This window comes from Galendromus occidentalis, unplaced genomic scaffold (assembly GCF_000255335.2).
Source record: "Galendromus occidentalis unplaced genomic scaffold, Mocc_1.1 scf7180000077431, whole genome shotgun sequence".
In the NCBI taxonomy this organism is placed as follows: Eukaryota; Metazoa; Arthropoda; class Arachnida; order Mesostigmata; family Phytoseiidae; genus Galendromus; species Galendromus occidentalis.
In genome coordinates this window covers 476,351-501,868 of record NW_003805419.1, presented here as the reverse complement: position 1 = coordinate 501,868, position 25,518 = coordinate 476,351, and the positions used below count along the sequence as shown (strand labels likewise).

Sequence of the window (25,518 nt, the reverse complement as noted above, 5' to 3'; positions counted from 1 at the left end):
CAATGGCGGCCAGGAGAAATGTTTCCCGAATTCCCGAGTGCCTCCCGCACTGTTCCAGTCGATTTCTGCACTCCCTGGAGGCTCACGGGGCGAAATTCGCGGAACGATCGTTGATCAACGGAGACAATTACCCAGGTAGGTGAATTCGACGGTTTCTTCCCTCTTGGAGCGATTCCAGACGAACGTAACTGGACGAGCGATCAGGGATAGAATACGGGGCACCGGGGAACAAGCTGAGAAAATTCTTGTCGGTCCTGTTCTAGGCTCGGTAAAATTGGAAACCGTCGTATGAACTGGGCTCTACCGCATGTCTTGAAACAGAGTGTATCACGTCACAACATTGGTTACCGGTTGATAGCGCAATAACTCCTGACTTCTTCTCTGTGCGCTCCTTGAAGCTTCGTAGTTTGTCCGGCTCTCGACGTCCGGCTTCGAGCTCGGAGAGGGAAGAGCAATGAGTGAATGCGTGGTATCGACATCCGCAAGGGGATCTGAGAGCGCCGCGGAACGCAGCTGACCGTTTCTATTTTTTCATCCGAACTCCGAGTCCGGATCCTCTCACACGGAGGGGGTTTCACAATTCTTCTCAGCGGACGCAGCGAATGCCGATGGATGGAAATCGGATCAATGGAGGTCCTGCGCCATGCGGATTCCAGAAAATTTCGGAACGGGTGCCGGAATATCTCGTGGATGACCTCAATGCGTGCACAGACCGACGCGACGGTAGTCTCTCTCGGAAACTCGGCCATTCAACATCGAATGCCGCTCTCATGTCAGTCGTTAGCCGTCGTTCGTGGCACGACGAATCAAAGCCGTCGTTCAGAATTCAATGATCGTCCGAGGACGTAGAGCGTTCTCACATCTCGAATATTAAGAATAGAAATTCCGCATGATCCCCGCTCATCTGCCTCATTACTGGTTGGGATGATTCCGAATCTTCGGTCAGATCTGCGGATCGGCCAGAGCTGTATCATGGAAATACGAGACAGCTCAGCGTTCGGGCCGGGAGACGGCAGCGGGCAGAAGCGTCGACTTGGTAAGGAAATCTCACTGAATCTGCTGCGACCGAATATAGTGCGGGAGCTGATCCCCTGAAAAGTCCAGTTGGTCTGCTGGGTCACGTTTGGTCATCATGGCTGCCCCAAATTCAGAATGAACGGTCTCAGATGATCTCCTCTACCTACGGCCGATCCGACGCACAAGGGCATCTGAAATATCACATCCGCATCTGGCGGAGGACATCAGACGTCACCGGGATTTCGCGGTATCTCAGGCTCTCAGTCGACCGAAAAGCACTTCGAGGCTTCGAGGTTCTCCGAATTTTCGAGAGAACCTGTTTGGCATCGTTCTCTTACATGTGAGAGGCATGTAAGAGATAAGGTCATCCTGATATATTTATTGCTCATAGGACCCCAAGCTCGAAGAGAAGCGGAGGATATCGTTCTGCTGAGCCTCCGCTTGAGAAGTCGTCGCAGTGCGAGAAGTCCGAGGCAAACTTTCTCGATGTTGGATAGTCTTCTCCCTAAACATTTTCGTCCATTCCGGTTGAGAAATCCCACTTTGTCGGGAAAATTAACAAAAGAGGAAATCAGCACAAGAGATTATTTCGCCGAGAATTCCAGGTGAATGATTGCCCTAGTGGAGGCTTTGTCTGGCCGTCTCAGCGCCGCCGGATCGGCACATCAATTTCTTGATACCGGGGCTTCTTACATCCGGAACACTGACTCGGGAGGCGGGAGCAACAGCAGAACACATCTCTTGGAGCTCGCGACTGTAGGCACAGTACATCGAAGGACATTACAACGGCACGTGTATGCCTCGAGAACGTGGGGAATACATAGACAAGTATGTTCTTTCGTCGAATACAGCTCTGAATCTGAGCCGCGGTATATCGTTGGGACGGGGGAGGGTTCTTCGCTTATGAGGAGGAGCGTGCATGTGATCTTTTGGCAGAAAGGAGTTGAGCTTCGATATCATTTAAACGTTCACAAGATGAGCAAAATAGTGTTGCGAGCTGCGAATCATTATCATCATTATGAACTCCCGCAAAATGGCTCTTGATCGGAGGTTGCGCACCGCATCTCAGCCTCTGAATTCCTTCCGCAGGAATGACTTCGAGGCGCGACGGCTTTCGATACAAGCCAATGCTTATCGCGGCTCCCTCTTCGAGGAATCGAGACAATCTAGAGCACTCTGAGACATTGGGCGGCGAGGACGAACACAGATTCATGCCGAGGCGTCCCCGGAGGCAACTTTTCCTCCGCGTGCATCTATTCCCATTTGAATTTCACGACGACCATTGATCTTGTAAGCCAGTATTCGGGGTCGAGAATCATTCGCTGCATCTGCTCTCCCTCCACTCTTTTCTGCATGGGACGCAGGGGATTCTGTATGAACATACATAGATCCGAACTCTGGCAGAGTGATCGTCCCAGTGATGTGGGTCCGGAACGAGTTGATGGTATTTTCTGTCGACGACACTCCTCGATTTGAGGTCCCATCGATTTCCAAATAGCGAGCGAGGGGCGCCCCGAACATCCGGAATAAGAGAGTCCAATCGGTCGATCGCTTCCCGAATCTCCACGATGATTTTACAATCTCCGAAAATTTACTAATTCTGCGATCAAGCACCGACTTTTCGATCCAGGAATTCGAAATTAGCCGTATTTCCTAGCTCCGAGAAAAACTAACCCGCGACATGGTTGGAGAGGCGCTGAGGGCGCCTTCCTATGCCCTTCCTATGGATGCCCTTTCCCAGCAGGAAGTCCTGAGCGCCGAGACTCGGAGAACCTCTTCACTCGGTTCCAGCAGTTTGATAGAGACTTGTGTGCGCGTCGAGACGAACAAGAAGTGTCATTTCCTCGTCGCTTGTCTGTCGGTTCGTCTGAAGTTCTCCGAAAATTATTGGGGTGGAGCGCGCGAGGAGTCATAAAGTTCTTCAAGTTCAGCGACGGAAAATGTCCTCGGTGTGGATCCCGGTCGGCGTTCGGCTCCTCTACGGAAAAAAAGAGCCTTCAACCTGAGTCGTCCGGAGGGAAGAAGGAACCTTGAGCTAGTGATACTCGGTTGACGGTGAGAAGTCAAAGCGGTGCTATTCGGAATGGCTCGTACGATTCGGTTGTGTGTCATCCTAGGGATACTTCTGCCGGCTTTTTGTCAGATCGCGGATGGTAAGTCGACGACGCTTTTCGTTCGTATAATCACACGTTTCTCTCTTCACAATTATTTCCCTGATGAGCCTGCGAAAAATTCTCTTGAAAAAATATTCAACGAGAATGTCTTCCGCCCTCGTTCGCCTGCTCCTCCCCCCTCGTTATCGCCCAGCGTGACCGTAGGCTCGGCACGGTTCCATCCGCCTTACTGGTGATACTCATTTTGTCGGGTCGCTCCGTGTCTTCCGAGGGTCAACATAACTTCAGTTAATTAGAATTTTCGTCGCGGCGAGTCGAGTTGGCGGCGTGTTCTGAGATTTCTGCGGTCGGGATATCTTCTTCCCTGTGTCCGAAACACGCATGGCTTCAACATCCTTGAAGGGTTCGCTCTGTCCTCGGACGCGGAGTGTCTTCCCGCGCTTTTGAAGTTCTGCGACTGTCGCCTCTCGTCGGATCGATTGCTGGAATTCATATTTTCCAACGATCATCCTGCACTCAGCAAGCGGGTCACGGTATGTGTAATAAGGGTCATTTGCTTCAGCCCGGGTGCGACCGTAAACCCGTCCAACTGAGCGAGGACCTGCGCGACCATTAGCGTTTAAGTTTCTGGATCTTGATGGATGCTTGACGAAAGAACAGCGGGCCCTAAGTCGCGCAGAAGACACTGGCTCGGTCGCGAAAAACGTTCACATTAGTATTCCAGGACGGGCGAGTATGTTGAAAAAATTTCGAGCAGCGGATCTCGGGACGGACCTTCGTCCGCCCGCATGCTGATCAGCTTCTAGGCCTGCGAGAGGGGAATTCTGTTAAGGGGAATTATTTCGAGCACGCAATGATCTTTTGGGATTTCTGCGGGAAAAATCCGCTCGAAGCATTAGCTTAGCATATACCCTATAGAATTAGGTCCCCTGCGTTTGCGTTGGCGCAGCGGGTCACGAAGAACTCCGCAATGGTAATTGTCACGGAGGTCTACGCGGGTTCGAATATACACAAAAAAGCAAAAAGAAAATGCGTGCTTCCGCAGCTCGCGCGGACGGTTTGGCAGCGAAAAATAAGCACGCCCTCGATACGACGCATTTCGCGGCTAAAAGGACCGGTAGACAAGCGGCGAAGCATATGATAAGCGAAGACGGATTTCGTCGACAAGTTGCAAATTCTAGGGCAAGGAGAATACATTATACGTATGCGCTCCAGAATGTCACTCTAGTCGGTGCTTCGTCATCCCCTCCACCGCCGCTTTGGTGGTTTTTGCGGAATCCCTTCTGAGAAATCGTAAGCCCCGCGCACGATTCCGGCGGCGAAAAAACAAGCAACTTCACAGTGGGAACGGGGCTCCTGAGGGCTTCTGCCAAGGGAACGAATGCTCCGTAACCCTCCGATGAATCGCCTCCCACGAGTAGCGGTGTTCGCCGAATGTTATAAAATGCCCACTTGCTCCTCAAAATCTCCCGATGGAGATTCCGCAGTAAGGTTATGCTTCAGTCGGGACAAGAAGGAGAAGATCTGAGATGACTAAATGAGAGGATGACAAGAGGAAGAATATGTGAAGTCGGTTTCCCTTGAACTCGCAACAATAATAGATCCCCTCGTCGGATCCTGCGACGAGAGATGGGAGACCTTATCTCCATTGAGCGCAGGTATTTGCACGCAATATAGTGCGGTGCAGAAATGAATTTCGGAGCAGATTATTCAGAGGTACACCGCGTTGCCTTGAATATGAATTCGGTCACTCGGTGTTGCAGCGAGAGTCGGTCGGAACCTGCTCAACCGTGCGGCGATTTCGAAAGAAAAGCCGCTCCGAGGATCGCTCCAGAGATCGGACGAGCCTGAAACTCATTGGATTAAAAAAAACGTGCTTGATAATGTCGGTCCAGAGACAGCCTTCGCGGGGGAAAAAGAAACGCCGAGAGGACATTATTCCCTCTCTGGCCGTAACTCTTTCTTTTTAGGCAGAAATTTCAATGACGCGGTTCCTACATCCCTGAGAATATCTCGATTGTCCGTGCCTGACTCCTCCAACTCGACCGGCCTGACCATTCGAAACGATTTGCTTGGGCCTTCAGCAGCGACGGATGCGATCCTTCCCCGGCAGACGGACGGAAGGAAGTATCTTCTTGGAATTTCTAGAAGTGCTCCTCACCATCGGGCATTAAGCTCTCGTTCGATTGCCTCCTATTCGCTTAAGCTACCATTCGCGTCGCATTGAGCCCGCCCGATCGGCTAACACTCGAATGCCGCGGTGCTCGGAGAGGGCATCTTCCAATCATGCGGGGGAATCGAACAGTAGCTATCGTGGAACAAATTGATCACTCGAAGGCTCTTCAAGCCATACAGACTGATAATTAAATGTTCGATAACGATTGATGCCGAGGCTGAAACGGGCGCACCTGCACACGAAGCATGCTATATGGAATGAGTGTAACGATGTCGACGCTACGACTACGGAGAGGATTGTACCGACAGCGCCTTGTCATCGATAGACGAAGAGCGATGAAAGACCTCGTTGTGTTCATTCGCGTTCGCTTGGCAGACTTCTCGACTGCCGCTATCCGAAAACACGCAATCGCACAGCGATTTTCTTATTGGCGGGTGGGAATTGGTTTCCCCCTTGGAGTCAAATCCGGACGAAGGAATTTCACGGGATTCTGAGCGTCTCGGAGTGCGCGCCCAGACAACAAGGATGATGGGCCCTTCCGCCGTGCAAAGCCCCAAGATCAACATCGAGACGTCTTTGCCATGCTTTTTCGGTTTGATAGAGAAGAGGCGCGAGAAGAAAAAATCAGAATCTACAGCTGGTGCGCGGATCAATTCCGGAGATGCAGATTCGAGAGCGGGTCGAACGAGGAATCTTTCGCCCTTGGTGGAATGTTGCATATCGCGTCGGCAACGAAGCTTTGTCAAACGCCGTGGCCAATGAGCGAAAAGCTCCACGGAGTAGTCGAGGCTTCTTATTAGCGGCCGTCCGTCCGTTCGTCGGTGCGCCTGACTGCGTCGACTCTTGACCGATTTTACACTCTGTTAGAGCTGAAGATTTCAATTATTATTGAAGCGCGGTCGCTGATCAATCCGCACATTCCTCCAGGAATCGGGAAATAACTGAACTTCGCTTGTGTCCGGCGGGATATTGTTCCCATTCTGGATCAGAGTCCTCATCCGGTCGTATAGTTTTCATCGGTGACGAATAAATCGTGGCGAATCTCGTGTTCCTCTAACCTGGCATCGCAATCTATAGGACTCGGGAAAAAAATCCGCGGACTGCTCCAGATCGTAGGGCAGAGGCTTCACGGAGGCGTTTTCAATCCGATTCTCCGCGCATCACGCGATCTGACAACGAGAGCCATGAGCTGTCTTTCCTGATGCCTCTACGGAGTAGAGAAAGGCTTCAGGATAGAACAAGTTTGACGGGTCTTCAGGAGTCCACGGCTCCGAAGGCAGACACGAGCCGAGTCTCCACGATGGCCGAGCCGCAGGAAAAAGAAATCTTCGCACTTTTTCCCCGTTTCCCGGAGTTCCATGCTCTGGTCACTCGAAGCCTGGCGAGAACGCGAACGAAGCTGCGCTCGGGAACGAAAGTCGATGTACGTTCTGCTGAAGCACAAATCGCTCGACGTAGGTACGGGCGTAGGTACGTAAATTCTCAGCGTCGCGGGAGAAACGAGTCGATTGATATTCACGTCATTATTTGAAGACGTCAGCCCATTATCAATGCATCGTCCATCCAATGCAGGCATCGAACATGTCGTGGACGTAGTTCTCGTCAGCCGTACGCAAAGATCTCGAGTGCGGCAGCGGGCGGCGTGATGTCGGCGTCTTTCGCCTGCCACGCGTCGCGAGTCGGGCTCGCTCGGCGTGCTTCCTTGCTGTTTCTTCGGCCGCGATTAGGCGCGAAACAGACGAGCCTCAGAATAAGACTCGAGAGGTGTTATGAGCCCACTCCGGTAAACGGAACGAGAATTATACGGCTCCTACCGTCTATCTTGCTATCAGAACTGCGTCAAAACGCTCCGTTTAGCTGCGATATTCCGGAATGTGGCGATTTAAGCTCCGGGGTGTATCGAGCGAGTCTACGTAGAAGCGGCGAAGAAGCGGGCCGAGCCATATTGGGGAGGCTCCGGATCATCGGAAAAAATTGAATATTCGGTGGAGCTCGGCGTTGCCAAGATTCAATCAAAGCGACGTATTGAGCAGACTCCTCCTCGTCATCTCGACTGGATAGGACCCTCTGGATCATTCAATCGGGATCCGCTCAACCGAGCGCCGACCCTGCGAGGGAATTTCGACGGGAATAAGTGGAATGAGCAACTCGGGATTTCGCCGTGATTCCATAGCGGCCCGCCTCTTCTGTTCGTGGATCGTTTCTGCCCTTTTGACGCGGATTGCGTTTTGGACATCGAAGATGATCGTAGAACTGTCGATCGGACTCTCAAGCAGCGGGTCGACCCGTACAGGAGGTCGTTTTCATCTTGAAGTGCACCTTGACTCTGAATCTTTTCATGACGAGGAATTCGTTTTCGTCTTCTTGCGAACTGGACTCCCGATAAGAATCAGCGAACTGTCCCGAAAACTCTCTCGGGAAGGAACCTTGGAGGAAATACCGACGGAGAAGTCGCGGATTTTTTTCTCTGACTCTCTTGGAGGCGCTCTACCCAAAGCTCTGTAAGAGGAGCTGATCTTCTCGTGTCTCATCGATACGGCGGGGTACGAGAACCACTGCAACGATTTGGACATCAGGGGCTCCGAAGTCAGGGGAAAAAGCTTTTCCGGGGAAATGAGATGGGTACGTAGGTGGCGCAGTGTAAATAACAGCCGCACGAGACATCGGGAGGGGCGATTGTGTTGTGTACATCACTTTCGCCCCTCCCCCTGTCATTACACAAATTATACCTCTTTAGAACTTGAGCTGCAACGCATCATGGCCGACCGGCTCATTTTGCGCTGGCAAACAAGACCGAACGGACGAGCATGCTGGCGGACAAGCTGGCGGGCGGTCAAAAGAGAGTTGCAGGGAACGGTAGGAAATGAACGGACACTCAATTCACCCCACGTAGGTGCAAGTCCAGCCGGGTTCCGTTATAGGCAAAAAAAACAATCCCGTTAATGAATGAGTCACTTAAAATTTGAAAAATGTATGTGACCGTCAGGAGTCCTCTGAGGTTTGTAGCAGACAGTGTCCGGTTCAGCAACCGAGAAGTTTTGGATTTGCGCCGCGGGCTACGGCAGCTTCCGTGTCTTCAAAAGATGATTACTCGCTTTCAACAGCTGTGCGAAGAGAGCCCCGGCGAGATAATTCGCGCATGTCCCTCCGTTCGCTAGAGAACATTCCCAATGAGCTTCTCAGCTGTCGCGTCGCGACGTCGGCACCGCAACAATTCAAGCGTCGCGAGAATCGTTGTGGTCCGTAGTCGTCCTGCGGTCCTACCTGTACGTCGGCGCTAAGTTTTCCTGCGAGCTCGAGAGGAATTTCAAGAATGCTCTCCACTGGTCAGGTCTGCCTGCGAGGCAGGAACAAAAAATTCACAATTGCGCTCCCGATCAGACGTTGTCGAGATATGAGCGGCGTCCTGAACCGATACAGTCATCCCGCTGCCCGATTGAGTATAGGGGCCGTCGCGGCACACTTCTAAAGATCGACGTGAACCATCGTGAATCGTGAACATTTTCAGACACCCAGGTGCAGGAAGTCCCTTCTGCTACCAATAGGAGAGATTTTGAATTGAGACGGGCGCCGCTTTTCGGCTGGACACGGACGTCCAACCTGTTAAGTCATTGTGCACGAGTTCGCCGGCTCCTTACCGAATTAGCATAAGGCCCAGGAAGAGCGTACGGAATAGGCGTCGTTTCAATCCATGGTTCCCTCTTCGTTCGTTCCGTTAATTTTCTTCCTCCCGCAGACGAGATGGATCCGTCACCGGGGGACGGGGACGGAATGGACTGAGTGAAGAGTCACGGGAGACCTGAATGCGCTCCTAGCCAAGCGAATAACTTCACTCACCGAGCGAACACCTCGGGCTCGCAACACCTCCTCATGGGTATTTCGTTTTTTCTTGCAGCTCAACCACCAGAACAGGCTGTCTTCGCGTTGAACGGCGACCAAACGACGATACCATTCCACCTCAGAAGATATCCTGGCACCGTGGTCCGTGTTCGTCTATATCAGCGACAAGCTAATGTGAGTTCGAGTGGATCTGTTCGTCTGTCAGAGCGTTGAGCATCCATGCCACGTTTCCCACAGACGAATTGTCCGAAGTTCTCTCTGCGGAAACTTTCGAAACAATGTTTGGGAGGCGAAAGTGTATTGCATTCTGAGCAGCACAAAAAAGCTAGCTCACAGCAAGGAACACTCGCTGTTTCTCGCATGCTATGAGTTTCCGGGAAAGAAAGGGCTTCATTACGCGGCAGCGACAGCAAGGACAACACAGCTAGCTATAGGCGTGATATCAATCAATTTTTACCGTTTTTGCCTGATCCTCCAACGCCCCGAGCTGGATTAAAGGCCGGACCCAAAGGCTTGACTAGCGGAAATATTGGGGTTTTTGCACGTTGGGAGGACCACGATTTCAAGCCATTGCTTTTTTCAATACCAGGACTTATTGGCGGGGCGAACGTTGCGGGAGTGTTTTTCCTTCGGGTCTCATTCGACGGGCGAGTCACCGTGAGGACGGCGCGCCTTTCGACGAACCTCTCGGCAATAGACGACTCTCCCAACTCACGGTGTTACACGTCCTTCCATTTGCGGGACGACTACTGCGGATGGAGATGTGTCGCGTGATCAAGTCGGTGAGGCTCATGATTGAAGAGCCGGTCGGATGAGGACTCATTTTAAATTGCAGAGGCTGTTCTACGAGATCGATGGCAGTCGGAGATCAGACGGAATATACAAGGAAGGTTTCCACAATATCGATAAGGATTGGAGGAATCGGTCATATCTTTCTACGAGTCGAGAACCTGCCTTGCTGAAGGTGGGTCACGTCACCTTGTTCGATTCAGACACCTATGTCTGCAACGTGCAGTACGCGGGCTCCGAGGAAACTTTCAACGAGACCGTCCGCCTCATAGTGATGGGTACGTATCCGAGCTCACCAGAGCCCATCTCAGAACACGAATGTGGGTGTGATAGACATCTAGTCGAAACTCCGAGCTACACGAGCGATATTCGGGGCTGCCATTTTTAGAGGGGAGGTGACGTAAGTTTCTTCATCGGGTAGAGGAACACCGGACGAAAAAAAAACAAGGGGGGGAAGGGGGCGAGGGTGGCCTCCGGGAAGAGAATCCGAACAAATGGGGGCGAAATTCTTTGAGAGATAGCCGATAAGACGATGGCAACTGCAGCGCTCCTAACCTCTCTGACGTGTCTGTGCGTTCGTTTCTACTAACTAGGCCGTGTCCTGGGTCGGATTGTTTTTCTCACTGGTATTCGATTGTCTTGCAGCTCGAGCGGCCAATCCCTTCATCTATGTTAACACCCACCAGCAGCAGATGTTACCCATCTATAATCACAAAGTGGGACCATTCAACGAGACTGAAAGGGTCACACTTGTTTGTGAGGTCAAAGGAGGTGAGCCCGGCAAGGAACGACCACAGGAGCGAACTTGCGTCTTCCTCATTCCATCGACGCACAACTCGAGACCTTTATTTTTATCGCCGTGCACACTGAGCGCAGACGTGAGGACAGGGCAGGGCCGATTCCAAGCCTCGGCCTGATCTCTGATGATTCAGGGCCGGACCTCGTTAGTGGCCGGGGGCCCATGAGCCAATTATACATATATGTACATACGTCAAACGTCTGATCTCGTCAATCTCGTCCCGTTCCAGGCGTGCCGCGACACCGTGTTTACTGGGTGACCAAAATGTCTCAAAAACGGAAACCGTCCTTGAGGATATAACACGGGTACATCTACCGCTAATTGTTTCACGCGACTTGCTTCTACATCCTTTCGTGTGCGTTTCGGAGGCCGTGGACGGCTTCGTCGAGAATGTTACCGTAGTCGTTGACATTAACGGTGAGTATACCATTTGTTCCTAACCACCTATCCTCGACTCAGACCCCATCTGAGTTTAGCTCATGTAATAATTTGTCCTGGGTGAGGCTCGCTACAAGCAAAGTTGAAACTTTCAACATTTTGCTCCCTCGTCGGAGCCTACGGTCGACGAGTGTTCTCGAAAACGGTTGCTAAGAGTCGCCTGTCCGCCCCGTCTCTAGTTCCCGTTGATTCCGTTACGATCGCGACGAACCCTCGGAATATGACTGGCATCGTCGAAAACAAAGAAGCCGAATTCCACTGCAAAGCGACCGGTTCGAGACCTCCTGCACGGGCCGTATGGAGCATCGAGGGTGGACCTCCGCTCGAGCCGTTCTTCTACGAGGAAGTCGGGCGCAACCTCTCGACAACGTTCTCCGGTGAGTTTTTCCCCCTACGCTGAGGACATCGGAGGTATCGCTCGAGCGGCCAGCTAATGATTAGAGGCTCTTCATATTTAGCCAACGACAAAAGAATCGACAAGTGCGAGGAAAGTATATAGCGCCAAGCCGTGCGTGAGGATTTGCTTTTGTTGTCACTCTTCAGGAGGGTTTATATATTGTGCGGGAATGAGAAGGAGAGCGGCTTCGGGACGAGCGACTAGAAGCCAAGAAAAAGCTCACCCAAACAGCCAGTGGCTGGTGAAAGACGCCGGTAGCGACACAACAGATGAGGAAAGGGCCCGCCAAATGATCTATCGGCCGAAGTACAAAAAGAAATTTTTTCGAGCGACCTAGACTCGGTCCAGAAAGACGAGTTTGCTTGAGAACTCCCCGGCTTGCTTCGGAGGGCAGGACTCGGGTCGTACCGTCTCTTCCCAAGCCGAACGGAAAAAATGAGTCGACGTTTTCCGGTTCTCGGTAACGGAAATTTTGAGATTCCGCTCTCCTCCCAGTGCATACTGTGCTCCCGGCACAACATCCGCGATAGGCTCCCCTGAGTGGAATTCGAAGTGGAAACTACCAACCTATCCTTAAGGGACCGACAATATTCCTCATTCGGATTTGATTCCACAGTGCTCATGTTGCCGGGGAGGAAGATACTCGACGGTCGCTACTTGCGCTGCACAATCACGCACCCTGCATTCGGCTCTGTCATCAAGGAGTACCCGCTGAACGTTTTGTGTAAGGAGCCGAAATTGCTATCGATGTGCATTCCCCTCCGAAATAGCGGCGTATGCAGGATCGTAACTAATGGGAAAACCCCGCAGATGCGCCCCGAACGCGCCTCCGCTTGGGGAAAGGAGTACGGGACGCTCACGACATCCACGAAGGAAGTGATGTGTATTTCGAATGCGTTGTCGACTCCAAACCGAAGCCTTCGATGATATTTTGGTGAGTAATCTCTGATGCTCGGAACCGAACGCCACGGCGTCGAAGCTTATAGCCAGCACATACTGGTGACGATTTTTCTCAGTCCCGTTCTCGACCGCAGGTACCACAACGGTCGATTGATGGAAACAAAAGATATCCCGACGACGACAGCTGGAACTTATCTAATTCTCCAGAAAGTCAACGCAACACATTCGGGGAACTATGCCTGCCTTGCGACGAACGCGGTCGGTTCCACCGGCAGTGAGAATGTCAGCATCATCGTAAAATGTGAGTCTCCTTGAACGAATCTTGAGCGATTTTTTTCCTCTGGGAGAAACGTTTGGCGTTATTAGTGAGTTGATTTCCTCCGGACGACGCTAAAACCCGGTTTCGAGGATCAAAGCGAAAATAGAGGTTTAAAAAACGCGGGCGCCTCAGCCAACTCGGGCGAGAAATATCTCCATGGGAGCCGTGATTCCGAACGCCTGGGAAAATCCCATACCTGGCTCTTTGCATTCGATGGCCCGCGGATCTTATTCGACTTTATATACAGGGTGGTCATTTTTAGTCGGGACTTTTTTTCCCTCTGCTCGTCCCGGCCCTAACTTTTGAACGGCTGGATGAAACTATATGAAATAACCCACCAATCAACAGCTCTCGCCCTGACCGACACAATTCCGTCCCGAACGAGGACGATTTCGGCCAGTATCACCTGTTGCGGGCGTTTTGGAAATGATCGGTCACTTTTTTCTCGTCGCTCCACGAAAACGCCTCTTTCTCGGCGACCGCTTGGTCGATCGGGCTCAACCTGGTTGCGTTCGACGCGGGACAACCTGGCGGAGGTATGCCATAAAAAAAATCAGGTACCATGTTCCTGGGGGAAACGCGGAAGGGGTAAACTTTGGTTGGAAAATTGGACAAATTTACCAAAATTCCGGGTTGTCGCTAAACTCAGTCGATAACTCCTCAGGGAAGCCGAATTCGAAAATTTTCATGATGGCTAAAAGTGCTTAAAAAGGGCCAATTCACCCGATCTGGGGGTCAGCGGCTCGATCCGCCAACTTTTTTTTTCCTACGGAAATCGTCATCTCGAAATTCTCCTCGTGGAATGCGGAATACCGCTTGGGAGCGCTGATGTTGTGTTCAAGCGCGCTCCAGCCTCTCAGCATGCTTCCGAGCGATGGCGCTCTCGGATTTCCAACGGTCGGAATCCGCCGGCATCAGCCATTTTGAAAAGGGAAGAGCCGCGCGAGTCCTCTGTGCATCATTTCGCTGTCGAATTCGGGATCGCTGCAATCTGTGATACGCAACTGCCACAGCCGTGATCTCAGTGAATTCATTGTGTTCTCCGGACTCTCAAGTTGATATCTGCAAGATGGCTGAAGCCGGACCAAGCAGGAACCACCGTCGGGAAGAGATGATCTCCTGGGGCGTCTTACCTTCCACCAAACTGGCGAGGACCGCGTGGCGTTTCAACTCTTCCCTCACACTCTTCCTTTTTCAAAATGGCTGATTCCGGCGGATTCCGACCGTTGGAAATCCGAGAGCGCCATCGCTCGGAAGCATGCTGAGAGGCTGGAGCGCGCGCTTGAACACAACATCAGCGCTCCCAAGCGGTATTCCGCATTCTACGAGGAGAATTTCGAGATGACGATTTTCGTAGGAAAAAAAGTTGGCGGATCGAGCCGCTGACCCCCAGATCGGGTGAATTGGCCCTTTTTAAGCACTTTTAGCCATCATGAAAATTTTCGAATTCGGCTTCCCTGAGGAGTTATCGACAGAGTTTAGCGACAACCCGGAATTTTGGTAAATTTGTCCAATTTTCAAACCAAAGTTTACCCCTTCCGCGTTTCCCCCAGGAACATGGTACCTGAATTTTTTTTATGGCATACCTCCGCCAGGTTGTCCCGCGTCGAACGCAACCAGGTTGAGCCCGATCGACCAAGCGGTCGCCGAGAAAGAGGCGTTTTCGTGGAGCGACGAGAAAAAAGTGACCGATCATTTCCAAAACGCCCGCAACAGGTGATACTGGCCGAAATCGTCACCGCTGGGGACGGAATCGTGTCAGTCAGGGCGAGAGCTGTTGATTGGTGGGTTATTTCATATAGTTTCATCCAGCCGTTCAAAAGTTAGGGCCGGGACGAGCCGAGGGAAAAAAAGTCCCGACTAAAAATGACCACCCTGTATGCATCGCTCGGATAGGAGGCTGCCCCCGCACCCGAGTCAAGATTCGGCTTTATTCTCGCAGACGGAGGGCGAGTGAACAACGTGTCTATTCCAGATGCACCCCTTTGCGTCGGTCTGCATCACGAAGGCTGGAACGGTTACTCCGCAACGAATGTCACCGTATTCTGCACCTTGGATTCAAATCCGAGCGATATCGACTTCGACTGGTTTGTGCAAACAGGGTTGAAGAAGAGCGACAAAATCCGATGGAACTTTTCAATTGTGAACGAAACGACGAGTAGAGCAGTGATCGATCTCTCACGGTTCGAGCAACCGTCCGTTACGGTCGAGTGCGAGGGCAAGAACGACATCGGCCTTCAACGGCTTCCCTGTGTCCTCCAGCTGTCCAAAAGTAAGTACCGCAGAAACAAACCCCAGCTGCTCGCGATTCGTAGAAAGAAAAAAAACTTGACGCCGGTTCGGCTGAGGGCCAAACCGAAGTTCGCGTAGAACTACGGAGAATGCGCTCGTTTAGAATGAGTGGAGCACTCAAATGGATAATTTGGGCTCGCGTTTCGAGCGTGACTCTTTATCGAAACGAGAAAGTGAAGGATAGCAACGCCCGCGCGGTTTCACGATCGAAAAATGTCGGCTCTGATCATTCAACAATCCAGATACTAACGCTCAATTACCCGACTTAAGCGACTTAACTGTGTCCTCTCTCTTCTCTCGGACGCATTACTTAATCAGACCTATACGGCTTGCCGTTAATCTCGACTCATAATCTATCCCACAACCGGCAATTATTCACAAGCAACCTTCATTTCACCTCCCGATGTCTTCTTGAGATATTTTCTCGAAGAACGGGTCGTCGCGCCACCGGAGCTATCTGTAATTCTATGAGAGATATGAGTTCTATGTGCAGGTGTCGAACTCATACACGATATGCTCCGAGCTCCGAGAGAGAGCTGCGGGCGCATCCATTTTAGCAGACGTTTGTCGGCTAGTCTCGTCGGAGCAATCCGCCTTATTGAGAAGTCATCGCCGATGACATGGGTCATGATCCCGCCTCGCAATCTGAATCGTTTGTTCGACATATCAGATCCAAATTAAAAAAATAGGAGAGCCGTATCCACGATGTGTTCGAGTAAACTATAATTCATTGAGGAATGAATGATCATCCCCGCGCGTACCAAAAAATCAAGCCCACTGAGTCTCGTTTCTCCAACTCTGAGATTAATGGGTTTGATAGGTTGATTGAATTGATCAATGATGGGATTGACGAAGAGCTCCTCGGAATTGCTGCAAAATGAACAGGAGCCGCCATCGGCCGCCCCCGCCGGCAATTGTGTCCACTACTTTCCACTGAAAGTCGAAGTTCCCGTTTCGGGAACGAACGACATCGAGAATTTCGATTTCACCGAAAACCAAGTCGATTACCAGAATCCGCGCTGTCATTATATTGGACTGAGGGAATCTCCTTTGGTTCCTTCACCATTCATTCCTGTCAGCGCGGCTTCGAAGAGGAGCGGCCGCCGCTGTGGCGCACTGATTCCTGATTCCAATCGGTGCGGCTGTCAGAGAACAGCCGCGGCAGCGAACGCAGCGCGCAACACGACGAGCGCGGCTACAGGTCAAATAGATCCGCCTTAGAGCCTATATCTTTCCGCTTGCATAGAACTTCTGACGCGGTTGAGAGCAATGTTCTTGCTGTGCAGCATTCAAGTTTGGAATCCGTGACGAATTTCGTCTACAGGCAAACACTGAGCGCTCCACATCGTGGGGGGAGGTGTGGAACTTCTTTGGACTGGACCGCAGAAACAGAGATTGAGGTTTCGGAAAACTGCATGATTCCACAACAGAAGGGCTCGACCTTATGCCACCACTCAAAGGCGCTACACACTCGAAGACCCGTCAGTCATTGACCCGGCCTACCACGGAGCCAATGCAGCAGACCGTGGACGCCAAGCGCCATATGATCAATTTTGAATTTCTACTCCTCTTCGCGCTTCCGGTGCTCTCAGTGGGGGAGCTTTTGTGTGAAATGGGGGTGCGCAGAGAGTCACGTACATGGATGCCGAGCTTACTTCGTAGGTTTCCAACCTTGAGACAGTTTTCCCGGGTCTTCTGACGCCGATTCCTGTTCGACAAAAAACAGTCACTTCCGTAACACGAGATTTTCACGAATAGCCCCTCTTACGAGCGCAATGACGTAGTTCTACGTCAAAAAAGGGAAGAGGGGCGAGACGGAGACGGGAGGGGGGGCGGTGGCGAACTCAGGGCTGCTGGAAGAGAGATCACTTTCCTCATCGCCACTCAGCCAGCCAGCCACCCATCCACCTACCTAACCACCGACTCACCCATCAAGCAGAAAACGCGTGCTAGCTGGCACGTACTCAATCAGTCGCTTTAGCTCAGCAGCTACTTAGCATAGAGAAAAAGCGTACGCGCAACTTCGGAACCGGGGGAGAGGGACAGAAAGGAAATTCTCCGACAAGAAGCGTTGCATCAGCCCGCGAAGACACGCAGGGATCCACGGGACATCGAGGGAATGTCAAAAGTCGACCGTCTGAGCACGCGAGCGAGCGCGCGTGAGGGTGTCAAACTGTCCACGGATTGTGAGCGCTCCGCGCAAACAAGGAAGCGCGGCGGGGCTAGACCGACGGAAAATGCAGATGTTGAATAATTAAACCGGCTGGCTAACCGAATGGCGTTTTCGTCTTTCTCCCTCCTCAGGATACGATCTGTACGATGGCGAGCTGCGAGATTGTACCGTGTCGAGCCACGACGAAGTGATGTATTTCGACCGTCTCGTCGTGCAGTGCCGATTGCCAAGGACGCCACGGGCACCGAATCTCTACGTGATGGAAGTATACTCGGGCGACGACATGGCCCTCCTGCTCAATGTCAGCTCCGGTACTCCGCAGTTTATCATCGCTTCGAGGAGTCTCGGCTCCGCTGACCACTTGATATTGCTCATTTACTCCGTCAACACGAACACTTACGCTCGATCACAAAGGACCGTGCGCTTAGCCGTGCAGACCAATCCGCATACGGCGCCGCTGGCTTCGATGGGTGAGTAACGAGCAGGCTGTTCCTTCCGTGTGTGTGCGTGTTTGTGTGTGTGTGAGCGTGCGTATAAGTGTGCGCGTATTTGTGTGTAAGTCCGTAGTCGTAACGTTATTGTCGATCACGCGAGTCAGTAGGGCAAAACTTTCAACGATCACAGAACACGAGGAGGGCACGAGCGAGCTTCGTTTTTCCCGTTCGGGATGAGGGCCCGAAACAGACCGGATGTGTTCGGTAGTTGAGCGCGCGTAGTGCTCCATCTCTGGGAGAGATCTCCATCGGAGCCTGAGCCGCGACGATGGATCCTGTACATTCGTTCTCTATGTGATCTAGAGATGTGGCCGATTAACGACTCGGTTTCCTCCGGATTTCAGAGTCGGCCACGCCCGCTGCCTTCTCGACAGAGAGTCTAGTCTTGCTGATATGCGTATCGGCGTTGTTATCCATGGCTCTCAAATGACGTCTAAGTAACAGATGCAGTTCGAAGACGATGACGCCGAGGAGGATCCGTGCGTTCTCGTCCGGCAGAGGAGAGAAATATTTTCAGCAGAAGTTCGCGGCTACCGGGGAGGTGGACGCCGAGGAGTCGGAGCCCCACCTGACTCGGTTTGCGATGAACGATCAACTGAGTCTGAACGAACTTCCAGCTCGCTCGGTAGTCGATCTCCACGATGCCGACGGCGCGGTCGGCGAGGTGTACTTTCTCCGCGTCAACAGCGTCAACGAGATACCATCCAACGGGGACACGATAATCGCCGCGGCCACAGACCCTTACCTCGGGGAGAATCACATTCCAGACCCTCGTTGCAACATGTTGTGACGACACGGTACCGTCGGTTTGGGAGCCACCGCCACCATCGTCGCCGCCCCCGCGATCACGCGGTCCGCCAAGTGCGACATCGCTTCGGGTAACAACGACATCAACAATCAGGACTGCATCTGTTTCATCCAAGCGTCATTAGTGAGCGCTATCTTGTATTTTTCGTCAGGTCGCCGATGTTTTCCTCTGATGGTCGGCGGTTACTAGAGTAATAATAATTGTTCGTGTGTAAAGTGGACGAATGAACATACTGTGAATATTCGAAATGATCTATATTTTGTGATAATCGCTGAAAAGCACGAAGAACGTTGCTGGATTGGGACGAGAACATTTGTGTAGACGTTTGATCAATAAAGGGGTGTTTTTTCCACACGAGGCGTTTGTTGTCTCCTCGATGTGATTCGCGGGAACTCCATCGCTCGTATTCGATTGTCCTCGTCCCGGCATCAGTCATCGATCGAGGTGACTTCAAAGCGTGAGCGTGTAGTCGGAGCTCGGCGGCGAATCTGCTCTTTTGGGAATGATGACGACGCAACTAACTTTAGACGCATTGATAGCACTTTCCATCCTATGAGCTGCGGCGGACGTGATATCTTTCGGCAAAAAAAACGCTTTTGTTCGGCCGGGTCCTTTCGGAGTTAGCCGATACTAATCACTCTTTCTTCCGCTCTCTTCCTTTCGGTCGGTAATTCACAGCCATACGAGCTCTTCGGACATCTGAGTTCGCGGCAGCTCTGCACGACCCTCAATCAGGATCCAAAAAGCTGAATACGCTGAAGAAACTGATGGCTCGGGGGGGGGGAAACCAAGCTACCAACGGTATGAGCAGCAGACGAAGGGGGCCCAAACTAGCGCTCGGACACTCAGCGTCCCTAATGGGCAACCCTAACCCGGTTCGAAGATGTGGCGTTAAGCTCCTGCTTTTGGGTAAGGTCGCTCACTCGTGACCTTGGTCTTTTTTTCCGTCTCGCCATCAGAGCATTCGCAGATACAACGAGAGGCCGAGGTTGTTAACGCGTCCGAGCCCCCGATGCGAGAGGACGAGTATCAAAAATCCTACTACCTGGTCGGAAGCGCTTGACAAACATAATATGGCACGTCGGCGTCTTTCTATTTGATGATGATTCCACTAATCGACATCGCTGATGGACGGCGATGCTTTTCCAGAACTCCTCGCCTGTGTATATATGTAGTACCTAGCTACATGTCTCATGGGAGTCCCACAGGGAGATAAGCCGAGTAGATAATGAAGGGGGCAACTTCCACTGGGCAATCCCGTCGGACCGTTTGCTAGCGGGTTCTTCTGCTTCCTGGGGGGCCGACTCATCTGTGAGGCTATGAGCGCCTGGGACAACTTAATCGCATGAATGAATCGAGGGAGAGATACAGACGGAGTAAGCCACGTGGTGATCCGAACTATCATTCTAGTGTTGCGTTCGGTATCTTGCGGCTACTAGACTCAAGAGCCTCTCTCGGATGGAATAGCTCACTCGAGTCACGCACGGAAATTGCGCAACGTTCGAGCGATTTCCTGAGTATTCCGTCGGGAGTCTGAAGTGGTTGCCTGCTTCGAAACATAGCAGTCACGTCCTCTATCAGGAAACTAATACTTTGCCATGCGTGTGATCTTCGGATTTCCAATAATACATCGTGCTTAATCGGAAGCAGATTTTGTGCGCAACGAGCTTCAACTCGAGAATGTCCTTGCCGGACATTCATTCCCATCCGTAGCCGCGAAGCATCGTAAGACATGCATAAAATGAAAGGAATGCCGCAGAGGTACGGAATTTGCACGGTGAGTTTCTCTCCGGAGACTTCGGAATCGATGTGCATCATAGAGCTATTGATGCTTGGCCGGAAACTTCGAACATTCACCGAAGAAAGGGTACAGCCGAATAACGTGGCGATCCCGGCTACGATCTGTTTTGGAAAACTGACTAGATAGGGTGATAGCTCTCGGTTAGTAGAAGACTTTTTCACGAGTCTCCCAGAAATCGACGCGGCCAGTTTCGAGAAAAAGGTCAAAGTTCAAAAATCTTAAAATGCGATTTTCTCGGAAACGGTAAGAGCTAGAGGGTCGTGCTTGGTCTCGTTGGAAAGCTGGCGAAAAATGCCACAATTCTAGCCCGGTCCCATTTTCCTCAGTACTTTTCATCATCATTTTTTTCCGAATTTTAATTTTCTTCAAGCTCCCAGACACCGAAGACCTTCGTGAACATGGATGACACTATGTCACAAATAAACCCCGTAAACCCATGTACACGCACACCAAGTTTCATCAAAATCGGAATAGTCCAAATAGGTTCATTCGCGAACACTTCATTCCTACCACTGATTTCTATGGTTTTCGGTTAAACGCCCATTGCCGCTCCCAATCGCTATTCCCTGGTCTGACGCTGACCCAGGATCTCGCGGGACACATTTTAATCTTCCCGCGCATCGAGCAGACGCTGCGCGCCCTCCTTGGTACTACACTTCGATCGAATTGACCGGCGGGGATTTTTATTTTTGATTACGATGAGACTTAGGAGCATGACATAGATCCCGAATCAGTCTTCGTCACTATCTTCGTTAAGAACAGGAAGGGTAGCTCCATCCCGGAACAGCGACTCAAGAATCTCCGCAGGTCTGACAATTCGGGAGAGAGACGTTCTCCCTGTCGGATTCGGATTCTCAGCTCGCGCGCGAGAGGACTAGATCCAGACTGAGACATCAGAGTTCGTCAGACAGCTCTTCGGAGCAAGAGATTCTTTGGCTCTGATATTTGATGGAACGTATATTCGTCGCGGTAAAAGCGCAAACAACTCGTACCAGAGAAAATCGTACCCAGTGCAGAAGAAAGCGCCACTTTGTAAACCGTTTACCACCTGTACAACCACTGGATACGTCATCGACATGCTGGGACCCTACAACGCGAATGTCAACGATGCCAAAATCATGGTGGACGCGATGCGAGACCCGACTGGTCTAGGCGGTTTCTTGAGAGCGGGTGACATGTGTTTCGTGGATCGAGGCTTCCGGGATGTGAAGACTCAGCTAGAGGAACAGGGTCTCACTGTCTACATGCCGGCCTTAAAAGGTCATCGCAAACAATTGCCCACGGATGAGGCCAACGCTTCTCGATTCGTGACGAAAATTCGATGGGCGGTAGAAGCTGTACACGGTATAATCAAACAAAGATACAGACTCCTGGATCATCGAGTTGACAATGATCTGCTTCCGAAGATTGGAGTTCTAACAAGGATCGCTTGTTATTTGAACAACCGTTTCGGGAAGCGCCTCCAATCCGATCAGGGTATGTTCGATGAGGGGACGCATGCAGCAGATGCTACAAGTCCCGAATTCATTGGGTCAAGAAGCTGAAGTAAATGGATGGAACAGAGTGAGGCGGCCATGGTCAACCATTACCTCTGACTCGATTTCTGACTTCCCGATACTGACAGAGAAGGATCTCAAGATCCTATTCACTGGAACCTACCAGCTCTCCCAATCTGTGTCTTATCTGGCTGAACTGCTGAACGAGGACAACACGATCAACCTGAAGTTTCACCGGGACCAAACCAACATCCTCAAAGTAGAGGTCCGGTCGAGACATGTTGGGAGCAAGAGCTACAGGTGTTACATCGATTACTAGCCCGTAAACGCTAGGTTATGCGGGAATCAAACGACATTACTGCGAGTGCGCTAATGGCGCTCGGACAGTCGGCTGCTGCTCCCATGTAGCGTCCGTCGTGTACTATCTATCTTATGCGCGATATCTCTCCCGAATCGTCAGACCTGCGGAGATTCTTGAGTCGCTGTTCCGGGATGGAGCTACCCTTCCTGTTCTTAACGAAGATAGTGACGAAGACTGATTCGGGATCCATGTCATGCTCCTAAGTATCATCGTAATCAAAAATAAAAATACCCCGCCGGGTCCAATTCGATCGAAGTGTAGTACCAAGGAGGGCGCGCAGCGTCTGCTCGATGCGCGGGAAGATTAAAATGTGTCCCGCGAGATCCTGGGTCAGCGTCAGACCAGGGAATAGCGATTGGGAGCGGCAATGGGCGTTTACCGAAAAACCATAGAAATCAGTGGTAGGGAATGAAGTGTTCGCGAATGAACCTATTTGGACTATTCCGATTTTGATGAAACTTGGTGTGCGTGTACATGGGTTTACGGGGTTTATTTGTGACATAGTGTCATCCATGTTCACGAAGGTCTTCGGTGTCTGGGAGCTTGAAGAAAATTAAAATTCGGAAAAAAATGATGATGAAAAGTACTGAGGAAAATGGGACCGGGCTAGAATTGTGGCATTTTTCGCCAGCTTTCCAACGAGACCAAGCACGACCCTCTAGCTCTTACCGTTTCCGAGAAAATCGCATTTTAAGATTTTTGAACTTTGACCTTTTTCTCGAAACTGGCCGCGTCGATTTCTGGGAGACTCGTGAAAAAGTCTTCTACTAACCGAGAGCTATCACCCTATCTAGTCAGTTTTCCAAAACAGATCGTAGCCGGGATCGCCACGTTATTCGGCTGTACCCTTTCTTTTCCCCCGAGCCCTCCAGGGATCGCAAGATGCTGAGTGAGAGCAAGAGCTCGGAATCAGTGCTGGTCAGGAAATGGTTGACGATCCAACACTCGCCAAAGTGCGCAAAATGAGGCTTCGTCGTATCCTTGTTCATCGGAAATTCGTAGCTTGCATACAGTGTTTTTCAGAATCAGCAAGATATCAGTCTCTCGCAATCCTCCTCGTTGTTCGATTGAAAATTCCTTCTGGGATAAGCCGTAGTCCACGGGAGGTTTTGTCCTCCATCGATTACAGGACTTTCTCCTCCGGACGTGGACGGAAACTCAAGGCAACGGCCGCCTTTCAAACTCTCCTTGGACGCTCCGGTGGAAACTTCGGAGCTCGTTACAAAATTTCCTCCCGGCGCCCACTCGCTGCACACACAAACACTCGTGGGCGCTCCTGTAGAAACTGTTTATGGAATCGCGCTCAAAGACCTCGATGCTGCTGCCTCCTTAGGGGTCTAAATATCCCACTCACTCAGTCGGTTCCGCCTAATCGACATAGCTCAAACGAACTCGTGCATTCCCGTGCCGGATGCGAGTCATTCTAAGAGGAAGCATTCACGGACTGAGAAAATCTGTTCTCGGTTGTTCGCGGACTGGAAATCGGAGCCGATAACAGCGCTGCTCCAGAGGGCAACGCAGCTGTCGAGATCGTATTGCCTCTGGCCTGAATGCCTACCGGGTATATGCGTAGAAAGGGCGAAGCGGAGAGGCATTGTTCCTTTATCAGTTCGTTAGAGAACGAACGATGCTGCCCGGTGATGAGAAACACTCACAACATCGACCAATAAACGTCAGGAACCACCGAAACGCATCGAGGCATAGCATGTACACATAGTATCTTCGAGAGCAGGACCCCCTGCTGCCAAGACCGAGTAGAGGGGGAAGGGGAACAGATCATCTGACCTGACAGTAGCCTCAAGATTTTCTCCGAATCAAACTTAGCGCTAGATATGGGCATCTGATCATCGAGTAGAGCAAGGTAGAGTGTAGACTGCTTTCCTGTCTGGCGACAAGCCAAATCTGTTTAGAGCAAACGACTGCAACGATGACGAAGCCCGCAGCGACGGCAAAAGCGAAACCGACAGCGAACTGATTGAGTCAAGTCGTTTCTCATGGAACGAGCTACTCATCAGAGAAGAATGCGCCCCCCCTTCCCCTGCGTCGCCGACACTAGCTACGCCCGACATACGACTAAACGGCGATCCCAGCCGATGGCGAGCGCTGAGCTCAAACAAAAACAATGTCGCCCGAGCAGGGAAGAATCACGTTAGTGAGCGGTTTTCCCGCATCAGATCTGCGGCTAATGCGCACAACGATGAGTGACGCAGTATCATCATCACCGACGTCTTCGATGACGGATGCGTCTTTGTACCTATCGATCATTATATAATCGGGTCGACAATATCCACAGACGGTCTCGAGTTTCCTTTAGCTACGAATCCGATTCCCTCTCTACTGTTTGGCTGTCCTTCATTGTTCGAATGGAAGATGTTCGTTTATCAAAACACGGAGCTTGACTAGGCTATGAGCTATGAGGGAAAACCCTCATCCGAAACCGACTGAATCTAGAGCTCCCGCAAATACATGGGGGAATCCTGATGAGGAAATCGAGGACGAGCCGTCTCCTGAATTTCCCTTTCATCCTTTCTTGCGAGAATCCCAGAGCGCGGATCTCCCTAGCAAGAGATGTCCCCGAGCCGGCACCAATTATTCTCGGATCTGTTTAACCTTGCGTATCGGACAGACAAAGATCGGTATCGGTACCCTGCGGATAAGGAAGAATAGCGAGTCGAGAAGCTTCGGGTCTCCGTCGACGATTGTGATGGCCCTCCGCTAGTTCGGAAGGAAATTTCTGCCCGATGCCTCAGACTATTGGGATGACGGGAACCGGAATCGCATCATGGAGGTCCGTTCGAGGAACAACTAGAGAAAGGCGATCGAGATCACAATGAAGTCCACAATACACTTCGGGAATCCGCCTCCCGATCTTCCGCCGACCGTACCTGTTGTCAGTCCGAAACAGTCATCGTATCGCTACTCAGGGCTTCCGACTGAGATCTAGTGTCCTTGAAGGCTCCGACCTGCCATTCCGGGAGCGTTCGGGTAAAATACCTACAAGAAGTGCTGAAGGGTATTCGAACGTCCCTCCCTGAGTAACTTCCGAGCATCCGCGACGAGGATGCAATCATTCTTATCTGATCCTCATAAGATCTCCATAAAAATCAGAGTCTGTGCAAACGAGAGACCGAACATCGGTCGCAGCACACCAAGGCTGTCGACCCGAGAGAAACGAGTGAGAGCTGTGCGCGACACAGCACTCTCGTTAGTCAAGCCTAATTCGCCTCAGGAGTTTTCGCTCGCCGCTCCGATACGGCAGTATATCAGCGTGGGACCTTATCGAAATTACGGAGTCAGGAGATTT

The 25,518-nt window shown here is 51.5% G+C and overlaps 1 protein-coding gene across 1 annotated transcript; it reads left to right on the top strand.

Moving 5' to 3' along the window:
* The first annotated feature begins 7,925 nt into the window (after positions 1 to 7,925).
* LOC100901069 (B-cell receptor CD22-like) lies at positions 7,926 to 18,178 on the top strand. The gene is given in 13 exon segments (XM_029111308.1): positions 7,926 to 7,929; positions 9,203 to 9,321; positions 9,983 to 10,214; positions 10,582 to 10,707; positions 10,965 to 11,003; positions 11,006 to 11,152; positions 11,353 to 11,550; positions 12,187 to 12,294; positions 12,381 to 12,504; positions 12,605 to 12,771; positions 14,765 to 15,061; positions 17,386 to 17,724; positions 18,093 to 18,178. Coding segments are annotated over 13 exon segments (1,986 nt in total).
* The last annotated feature ends 7,340 nt before the right edge of the window (positions 18,179 to 25,518 follow it).